Source organism: Enhydra lutris, unplaced genomic scaffold (genome assembly GCF_002288905.1).
Source record: "Enhydra lutris kenyoni isolate GAN:26980312 unplaced genomic scaffold, ASM228890v2 scaffoldscaffold7, whole genome shotgun sequence".
Taxonomy (NCBI): Eukaryota; Metazoa; Chordata; class Mammalia; order Carnivora; family Mustelidae; genus Enhydra; species Enhydra lutris.
This window is the reverse complement of record NW_019154091.1, coordinates 36,031,263-36,041,455: the sequence shown is the minus strand read 5'-3', so window position 1 is coordinate 36,041,455 and position 10,193 is coordinate 36,031,263. Positions and strand designations below refer to the sequence as shown.

Sequence of the window (10,193 nt, the reverse complement as noted above, 5' to 3'; positions counted from 1 at the left end):
GCCCTCGCGTACCCTCTTCAGGGAGCTGGCCGGCGCGTGACCCCGCGTGACCGCGCGTGACTCCGCGAGCGACTCCCGCGAGCAGAGAAGCTCAGGGGCGGGACTCTGGGACCCCACTGGTAGAAACGCGACCCCCCCAAAAGGTGGAACGCAACTTGAAAATCTCGAAAGTGGTTGGAGTTGATAGGACAAGGGCGGAGCTACAGGACCAGGATCCTGACCAATCAGGGTCTGGGATCGGCCGGGAGACCGGGAAGGGGAAAGGGGCGAAATGGTTCTGTGGTCACATGCCGCGGGGTCTAGTGGGAGGAGCAGTTGCCCAGAAGACGCCTGGTGCTTCCTGTTTCCGGTTCCCGGAGTGGAGCACAGCGAGGCGCCTTGGGGAACGCTGGCCTTTGACACGAGTTCTGGGTCCGGGGTCTGTGGCTGGCCCCTCGCTGGCCCTGTCTCCCAGCCCCAGACAGGTATTCAGCCAGGGATTCTGCGCCTTGGCTACTCCCTGTGCCCGTGACACGTGAGTATGAGGGGCGTGGAGGAGGAGGGGAGCTGGAGAGCGCTCACACCCCGGTGCCCGAACAGGGGCTGGGGATCGCTAAGTCTCCCTTGGTCGGGGTTCTGGCCAAAATTCCAGCTAAGGAGCCCTAGGGCAGAATGGAGGCGGAGGCGTGAGGGCGGGGAGTTAGTCCCGAAGGGAGTGAGGGAGAAAGGACCTACCAAGACCGGAGAAGGATTCGACGTGCATTTGGAAGGCAGAGAAAGGAAGGACCCTGGGTATGGAGTCGCTGGAGGTGTTCCCGGATACCTGTAGTGGGAATTTTTGGCCTGCATTGTGGAGGAAGGTAAAGTGGTATCATTTGGAGAGGATACGGCTCTAGGCAGTTGGGAAATCAGGAGACTAGACGGAATAAGAATTTCTAGAACCCTGGGAGAAGTTTGAAGAGGATGCGTGTATGGTATGGGATAGCTACTAGAGGGCTTATCTTGTGTTTTCTCTTTCTGGGGAGCTTCCGCCCGTGGGACCTAGAGCTGCTTGTCTAGGGCTTCTCAGCGTTGGGCCGTTTAGCTAGCTAGTTAGGGCTGCTCTTCTGAAAGGGTAGACTGCTGGAGACAGGAGATGAGGGTCGTAACCTCAGGAGTGAGCCAGACAGTAGAAAGTAGAAATTCCACTGAAAAATGGAAAATGCTCATGGCTAGTCTTGACGGGTGGGAAAGAGTGGTACAGATGCCCAGTGATTTGAACTGCTTCCCAGTTCCTGGCTTAGTCCGTGGTCATTCCATTGAAGAGAATTGTTTAGCATTACCAAAATAGATCTGTCCTAAAACAAGAAAATTGAAGGGGATTTGCAAAATCTTAAAGTTCGGCCCTTTATTTCCAAAGTATCTAGACAGCCTGTTGCACCTTGAGGATCTAAGTGTAGCACATTAAAAGGGAACTACACAGCCCTTGGATTTCATAGCTCGTTAATAAATTTTTGCACCGCTCTATTTATCAGAAAATAGCTTTATGCCATGAGTCATCCAAGTTGCCCCACCAACTTCGTACATCTTTAATACTTGTATAACCTAGGGCAAATAATTTAGCCTTTGTAAGCATCAGTTTCCTCATCTGTAAAATGAGAGAAATTATACCTACTTTTCTTGGCTGTGAAGATTACAAACAATCTAGATAAAGCACTTAGAGCATTTGCCACTGAATCAAAGAAGTAGCTCAAAACAGACAAACCTTAGGCAGAAAAGAGAGAAGAGTGTAAGTTGATTCTCACCCTAACTTCTTGAACGAATAAGCAAATGAAAGAGAGTTCAGCTCCACTAATGGAGACTGCATGGTGTTTAACCCTTTATCCTATCCCAGTTTTGTTCTAATTTGGGAAAAGAAATCATAAACTGTTAACAAATAAGGCCATATAACACAGCCTTCTGTATGAGCATCCCCTCTGGAAAACTGGTCCTGGGGAAAAGGGGGGAAAAAAAAGCTTGACAGTCTAGAACGTTGAAATTTTAAATTAGATCCTGAGAGAATATAAGGAATATGGTGTGTTAATCTAGTAAAAGGAATCTCTTAATATTTTTTTTTAGGAACAATGCTGGTCATGTAATGTGTTGAGCAATGAGTTAATTTAGGGAAGGTAGGAGTTTGAGGTTTGAGTTCTTTATTCTGTTTCTTATTCATTGAACTGTGTGAGGAATCACTTCCCCCTGCTTTGTCAAAAAGAAAGCAAGGCTTTGGCTGCCTACTCTGAGCCCCAAAAAATTAATGTGAAAGGGGATACTCATGTAGTGGTTAAGTGTAGACCATGAGCTCTGGAGCCAGACTTTCTGGGTCACTCCATTGGCTATGTCTCAGTTCTTTCATCTGTAAAATAAGGACAATAATTGTATTTACTGCATAGGGTTTTTGTAAGGATTAATTAGTTAATGCATGTTAAATGCTTTTAAGAGTAAAAGGCAAGTACTCTATTATAAAGTTTCCTATTAGTGCTCTAAATCTGTTTTATGGGGGCCTTAGACATTACGACTGGTGATAATTATTCTATGGAAACACTTTACTAATACTACTGTAGTGAGTTGGTTTTGGAAATACACAAAGTCATCGGAACATCTGGGTGGCTTTGTCAGTTAAGTGTCTGCCTCTGGCTCAGGCCGTGTTCCCAGCATCCTGGGATTAGGCCCCATGTCAGTCTCCCTGCTCGAAGTGGAGTCTGCCTCTCCCTCTCCCCCTCCCCATGCTTCTTCTCTCTCTCTTATCTCAAATAAGTAAATAAAATCTTAAGAGAAAAAAAAAATACACAAAGTCAGGGAGACAACTTCCCAAGCGTTTGGGAACCAGAAGGTCAAATGTAAGTTTGTTTAGGGGAGTAGAGAAAATTCAGTCAGGGCAGAGAAAATTCAGTCAGGGCTCAGAGCTTCCATTTTTCTATCTTTAAATTTACTAATACCCATTAAACTCTGCCTAGTTTTTTATTCTAGAAATGTACTGGAGTCGATGAACTAACCTGAAAAAGAATTAGAGGACTCTAAAGAATTAATTAGCCAAAGTCCAGGCTTGTAGTCTGGAAGCATGTTACTACAAGTAAAAAAAGTTTGGAAGAATTAAATATTTGTATGATAACAGTGACACTGTTATGAAATTAACAAGTAGCACTGGCCTGGAGGATCATTAACTAATGGACATCAGAGTGAAGTCGTTTGCAAGGATAAATGAGTATGTCCTGGGTGAAGATGGATTAGAGGGGAAAAAAATGAGTTTAGGAAATGGAACCATGTGTTTCCATTCCTAGAGCAGTACAAGGAGCAGGGGAATTGGAAAGTGACTTAGTGATTGCCAAGAATTGTCACCAGTTCGGAGTGTACAAAGACAACTGCTTACTGGAAGTTTAGAAACTCTTGAGATTTGTGACATACAGAGCCTGAGGTGGATTTTGAAAGACGTCTTCACTCACTTCAACCTAGTGAATTTTCTTCTTCCTATAATTTAAACGATTGTGTTTTCAGAGATGAGCCATTAAATTAGGTAAATGTCAGCTTTTAGGTGCTGTGGCTTTATTTATCTCTTACCATCTTTCTTACGATGAATATGAACAAAGACTGTTGATGCTTCTGACTATTGACAGGAGAAGTTAGGAGCCAAAGTACTGGAGTCCCTTTCCCTATTTTACATCTCTTTCAATAACTTTCAACCAGACTTTATCAAGTGTTAAGTTATAATTTGAGTGTTACCTTAAGGAGGACCACAGGTTGAAGCCATTTTTGTGAACAGTATTAAACTTTTAAGTGTGAGATACTGCAATCTAACTTTTCATGAAACAGTAAAGATGCTCATACTCTCTCTCTCAAAATAAGTAAATAAATCTTTAAAAAGAAACCTAAAGAGGGCGCCTGGGTGGCTCAGTGGGTTGAGCCGCTGCCTTTGGCTCAGGTCATGATCTCAGGGTCCTGGGATCGAGTCCCGCATCGGGCTCTCTGCTCAGCGGGGAGCCTGCTTCCCTCTCTCTCTCTCTCTCTGCCTGCCTCTCTGTCTACTTGTGATCTCTCTCTGCCAAGTAAATAAATAAAATCTTAAAAAAAAAAAAAAGAAACCTAAAGATTAAGAATCCTGTTCTGAGTATTAGAGGACAGGGAAAAAAATAATGGGTGAAAACTAAAAGCTCGAAATAGACCCAAAAAAATAAAACCCAACTTCGTGTTAATAAGGAAAACTGACTAATGTAGAATAAGTGATGGATGGAAGATAAAACAGTAAAAATTGTACATTCATGTGCTTTTTCTCTCTCTTCCCCCACGCCGATCTTCCCCGCTTCCTCAACACCCACACCCTCTCTCCCAAAAGGATGTTCCTCTTCTACAGCTGCTGGAGGACTGGACTGCTCCTGCCACTGCTCCTAGCTGTGGCAGTAAGAGAATCCTGGCAGACAGAAGAAAAAACCTGCGACCTGGTAGGAGAAAAAGGGCGAGAGTCCGAGAAAGAGTTGGCTCTTCTGAAGAGACTGCAACCACTGTATAACAAAAGGTAACTGAGTACAGCTTTAAAGGACTTGAGAAAATAACTTTGTTAAAGAATCTTTTCTTCTCGGGGGCCTGGCGGGCTCAGTTGGTGGAGCATATGACTCTTGATCTTGGGGTTGTAAGTTCGAGTCCCACATTGGGTATAGAAATACTTTTAAAACAAAATCTTAAGAATATATTTTTTTTCCTCCACTTACTGACTTTTAGTATTACTACTCTATATGGAGGGAAAACGTGTATAATAACCAACTCTGGGAGATGGTTCTAGTCTGAACTTTAGTAATATTGGTCTTATTTGGCCATGATATCTTACTTTTTTTTAAAGTAGGCTCCATGTCCAGCGTGGAGCCCAGGGCAGGGCTCAGATCCACTACTCTGAGCTCAAGACCTAAGCTGAGATTAAGAGCTGGATGCTAACCTACTGAGCCACCCAGGCACCCCTGTTTGTTTTTGGTTGTTGTTTTTTTTAAATGCTGTAGAGCAAATTCTGAGCCCAGTTTTTAGTAGCAGTGTGCAGTTCTCTTATGCAGAAGAGAAAATGCACTGTTTTTAAGACTGGATCCAGGAGACCAGCTTGTAGGAATTAAAAAGCATTATTTGGTACTTCTATGTAATAGGACTTTAGAAGTGTCAGATAAACATTGAGGCCTATACACATCAGAAGTGTCAGGAATCTTCAGGTATGTAATTCTGAAGATGATCTTCAAGGAACCAGGAGCCATGGGATACTTGCCATGAAGAAGATCCTATTCACTGGGAAATAGCAAGGGACCCTTCAGCGTAGTCTGGAACAGGTCTTCTAGAATATCTAGCTGTCCTGGATGTTGTGTTTTAAACCGTCCTTGCTAGCAGTTAGGATTGTCTTTGTTCAACAAATGAACTATTCACTATTACATGGGTATTTCGTGACCAGCAAATATTATTAACTAGTACGTTTAGTTGTGACATCAGATAAATAAATCGATCACACTTGGCAGGAGGTGGGACGGGGTAGGGGTAGGCAGCTTAAAGGAACAGAGGCTGCTTGTCCTAAAGCTGATAGCCAGTAACTTCTCTTCCTTCTTTCTCCTCACTTCTCCTTACAGCTTTGAGAGCACTGTGGGCCAGGGTCCGGACACATACATCTATATGTTCAGGGTCTGCCGGGAAGCTGGCAACCGTACCTCTGGGGCAGGCCTGGTGCAGATCAACAAAAGTAATGGGAAGGAAAGAGTGGTAGGGAGACTCAACGAGACTCACGTCTTCAATGGAAGTAAGACTCTCCCTGTTGGTTAATGGATCCCAGGTCAATCCCTCTGACGATCCTGTATGTGTCAGCCTTTTGCATTCTTTTTAGAGTATTATATGGTACATGTGCTTCAGCTCACCTGAGACTATAAACCATAAGATACCTAGTTCCACAGCTCCTCTGGAGTCAGGGTCAGGACCTTTATGTTTGTTTTAAAGTTAATGAAAAGCTCATGCATAAAGAATCTAGCTGGGATTCTGTAGCTTAATGTGTTTTTCATACCAGGCTTGAAAACACCAACAACAACCATTTCTCATTGAATTACTCCATGCCAGTTACATTTTCAGAGATTAAACTTTTTTGCAAACCTGTCTACCAAAACTTCCCCAGCTAACTTGGACTGTGGTTTCTCAAAAGTCATAAAATCCTATTGCTGGAAAGAACTATGTGAGCACCTGTGGTCTAATTCCCTCCCTTAAGCAGATAACTATTTTCCAGTGCAGATATTTGTTCGAATCAATAACACAATGAAAAATAACATTAAGAATTTGGGGGTAAGTAGGGGTTGGAAGACTGGATTTTTGACCCAGCTCATGTTTACTTGCCTGTGACTTTGAAAAATCATTTCATCTTGTGTTTCTTCATATGTGCAAGATTAGAAGCAGAATCTTTACCTTATTCACCTCACATGATTGATAAATCGAAGGATATTTTGCAAAAGAAATTGGAGTGCCATAAATACTAAAGAAGAAATGGCTCCCGATCTTAAAAATCATACACCTTGCATTTATCTGTGGCTAATTTTAAATCTTTGGTTTTCCCCTACCACCTAAGAATTTTATGGAACCTCTTCTTTTGATGTGAGCAGGTGTTCAGAAAATGTCAATCAGTGTGAAAGCATGGGTCCTAATTGTTTTTGCACTATTAGTTGCCTGCCTTTAATAAGGAAAATTAAGGCTATTCTTACATGAATATCTGATTCTTTGTTGTCTTAAGGGAACACAAAGCTGTTATAATGAAGCAGGTTTTAACTTGGTATTTCTGGTTTACGGGGCTCATATTGATACTGGTTATTTTAATCAAAACCAATTTCATTGAACTCCTCCATTCCTTTCTGCCATCATACCCAGGCCTGCCTTCGTGCCCCAAAGCAACATTTCCGTTGTCCCTCCTCAGGTAATTGGATCATGCTGACCTATAAAGGGGGTGACGAATATGACAGTCACTGTGGCATGGAGCAGCGTCGTGCAGTGGTGATGATCTCCTGCAATCGACACACACTTGCGGTGAGGCATCCCGGGGCACATGAGCCTAGAGAACAGATGAGAGCACTGACCTGAGGGGGGAAGAATTTCCACAGGGAAAAAGATACATCAGGACAGACAAAACTAGTTCAATTTTTCCTTGTGTCACAGACACCTGTGTTCAATCATACATGGAAAATAAGTTACTGAATCAGGAGAGAAGGCAAATGTTTTTTAGTTTGTGGGTTTTTTCTTTTTCTAATTAAGCGTCGAAACAGTTAACCACATTGTTGTGTTCTGTTCTGTCCTTTCATCATCAGGACAATTTTAACCTTGTGTTTGAGGAGCGAGGCAAAGTTCAAGATTGTTTCTACCTCTTTGAGATGGATAGCAGCCTGGCCTGTTCCCCAGAGATCTCTCACCTCAGTGTGGGTTCTATCTTATTAGTCACGTGAGTGCTTTTTCCTTTATCAATCCAAACCTTCCCTTTTTTTCCCCCCTTAAACTCAATTACTTGGTGACACTTAGACACAAATTGTCTGTGTGTGTGTACACACTATACTATAATTGGAGGGGGGATACTTTTTAAACTCTGATTATGCAAGTTTTAAAAAGTTAGATATACTGTTTCACCCCTAATATTTGCATTTGGAAATGCTTTACATCCCATTACTGGAAAACTAGACAGTTTTATTATTATCCCATTAGATTATAAGAACTTTCGGGGAAGTGGAACTCTATACCTAGCTAATAGTACTTATTCTTGGCTACTAGTCAGAGTCACACATTAAGTCTTATTTTTGTCTGAGCCTTTGCTTTTAGATGTGCTCTAACTGGTTTTCTGAAGAAGGCACCCTTCCCATTTTAGGGGCGTTTTTTTCCCCCATTTTTATAGAATACAGACTAGGAAACCACTAGTGAATATAAAGATTACCTTTTCTTATCAGTTTTACTATTCCTTGGTTTTTAACTAGCAATGTCTTTCTTCCTCAATAGGTTTGCATCACTGGTTGCGGTCTATATCATCGGGGGTTTCCTATACCAGCGACTGGTGGTGGGAGCCAAGGGAATGGAGCAGTTTCCCCACTTAGCCTTCTGGCAAGATCTTGGCAACCTGGTAGCAGTAAGTAACAGGACTGGTGGCTGAGTCTGTAGCCTGCCGCCGGGGCGGAGTGACCAGCCACCCTGGTTTACCCAGATAGAGGGATTTCCAGGGACGTAGGACTTTGGGTGCTAAACACAAAGGAGTCCCAGGCCCTAGTACAAAGTAACAAGTAGCATAGCATCTTAGTGTCTGGCCTTGGGAAAGGCTTGGCTGGAAGAGCAACACTGTTGCTTAAATTGAGGAATCTGATAAAGCTATTAAGGGACCTGGATGGGGAGAAAGTAAGACCTAATTAGAATTTTTCTCGCATTAGCCCTAAATTCAATTTAGGCTGGCCCTTAGAGGTTCTGGATTTTCTCATTATCCTTGAAACCTAGTTCTTGCCATATTCTTAGGCCATAGGTGTATTTTGCTTCACCCTCAAAGTTGGTTATTCCAAATTATCATTTCCTTCCTTTGCTTCTCTCTACAGGATGGTTGTGACTTTGTGTGCCGTTCTAAACCCCGCAATGTGCCTGCTGCGTATCGTGGTGTGGGGGATGATCAGCTGGGCGAGGAGTCAGAAGAAAGGGATGATCATTTATTACCAATGTGATTGCACTTTAAATGCCCAGCTGCTTCTTCAGTCCCCCAAACCAAAGCATACTCAGACAGATTTCTTAAGCAGTCTCCACTCCAGTCTCTCATCCCATCCTTAACATTGATCTTGCTTTCCAGTTTGCTTTTGATTTGCATTCTCTTCTCACTAGTAGAAATGCCTTCCCTTTGCTCCCTATTTTGTTTTTTTTTCCTAGAGTGGTACAGTTACAGGACAGATAAAATAATAGGGCCTGTGCAGAAGAGGCTATCACACTATCTCTTGGTGTCAGAAGGTACAAGATAGTTACAATGAGCAAAAAAGTGTGGCAGGCTCCCTGAGTCCTGAGTCTTTTTTAAACATATTTTCACAAGTTTTTGAGACACTGGATTTCTTTAATTAAAAAAAAAGGGGGGGGCAAAGAAACATTATTTATACAAGGTTTGATTGCTTTCATGCTGTTACTCTGTACCCTACAGTAGTCTCCATGAGAACCTGGATGTAATTTCTTGCTGCTTGGAACTACTCTATGGTGATTACTTGGTTACGTTCCAAGTATTTCTATTTGGTCTGAGCCTGGGGATGTTGCAGGCTTGCTTCTCCCACCTCTGGGATTGGGATGGAGAAAATGTTAATTTCCCACTTAGAGGATTATAAAATACCATCACATCAGTTGTTGGCAGTGGAGTGACCTTATAGCTGGAACTGGGCCCTGGATCGTGGCCTTGTGGTCATGGACCTTATATGGCCAAAATGCCTTATCCAGAAGTCTCGTCCATTGGAAAGGGAAAGTGAATGGGACCTCTTGTGCTATAGGGGTTTCAGAAAAGGTGGGATCTCCTTGATGGCTTTCTTCTCCCACTCACAGTAAAAGCTTTAGGCAGAGCTTTTCTTCTAAGCTGTTTCCCTCTACCAGTATTTCTATATATGTTGCACTTTCTTCACAGGTATGTCGACTTCCCCCTTCCCTCCCTACCAAATCTTCTGGAAAGGAATGAAAGCAGAGGTGGGATGTCTAGTGCTTTGCCATTCTGTGCTCTGGGTGTGGAATGCTGCTGCACCTGTCCCTTCTGGCTCAGGGAAGTATCTTCTTGCCCACAGCAGTTTCTGTGGGGAGAGGTTTTGAATCCTCTGATGCTTCCACTTTTTTGTTTAGGCCGTGTGCCCAGAAAGAAGCCTGGCCCGATCTTTCCATAATAGTGAACCTGGGCCATTGAAGAGTAACATGGCTCCACTGGACACAAGAGGGCACCAATAGGCAGGGGCTTTTAATAGCTTTTAGGGAAGAAAAAAATTATTTCATCTTTGGACTTTTAAATACTATTGGAATGATTTTTTTTTCTTCTTTCTAAACAGGGAAAATAATGTTATAAAAGCATCTTTTTTGTTAACTTGTTTGCATCCCTCCCCCACACTGGTGTTTTAAAAATGCAAAAAGAAAAAAGAAAAAAACTACATTTTTTGTATAAAAACACTTAAAAGATTAAAAAAACAAACAAGTTGCCCTAGTCTTTTGTATGAAAGAAGAGGGTAGAG

General features: G+C 42.7%; 1 protein-coding gene across 3 annotated transcripts; it reads left to right on the top strand.

Moving 5' to 3' along the window:
* Positions 1-36: 36 nt before the first annotated feature.
* On the top strand, positions 37-10,144 carry LOC111141965 (mannose-6-phosphate receptor, cation dependent). Of its 3 annotated transcripts, none has more exons than XM_022494855.1 (7): positions 37-143; positions 4,328-4,507; positions 5,589-5,755; positions 6,908-7,017; positions 7,296-7,426; positions 7,972-8,098; positions 8,553-10,144. In XM_022494855.1, exons 2-7 carry the CDS (start codon positions 4,329-4,331, stop codon positions 8,673-8,675), a joined length of 837 nt encoding a protein of 278 aa, XP_022350563.1. In that variant the 5' UTR covers positions 37-143; position 4,328; the 3' UTR covers positions 8,676-10,144. The 3 variants fall into 3 exon arrangements, with proteins under 3 accessions (XP_022350563.1, XP_022350561.1, XP_022350562.1); XM_022494853.1 differs by lacking the exon at positions 37-143 and adding an exon at positions 152-514; XM_022494854.1 differs by lacking the exon at positions 37-143 and adding an exon at positions 460-839.
* The last annotated feature ends 49 nt before the right edge of the window (positions 10,145-10,193 follow it).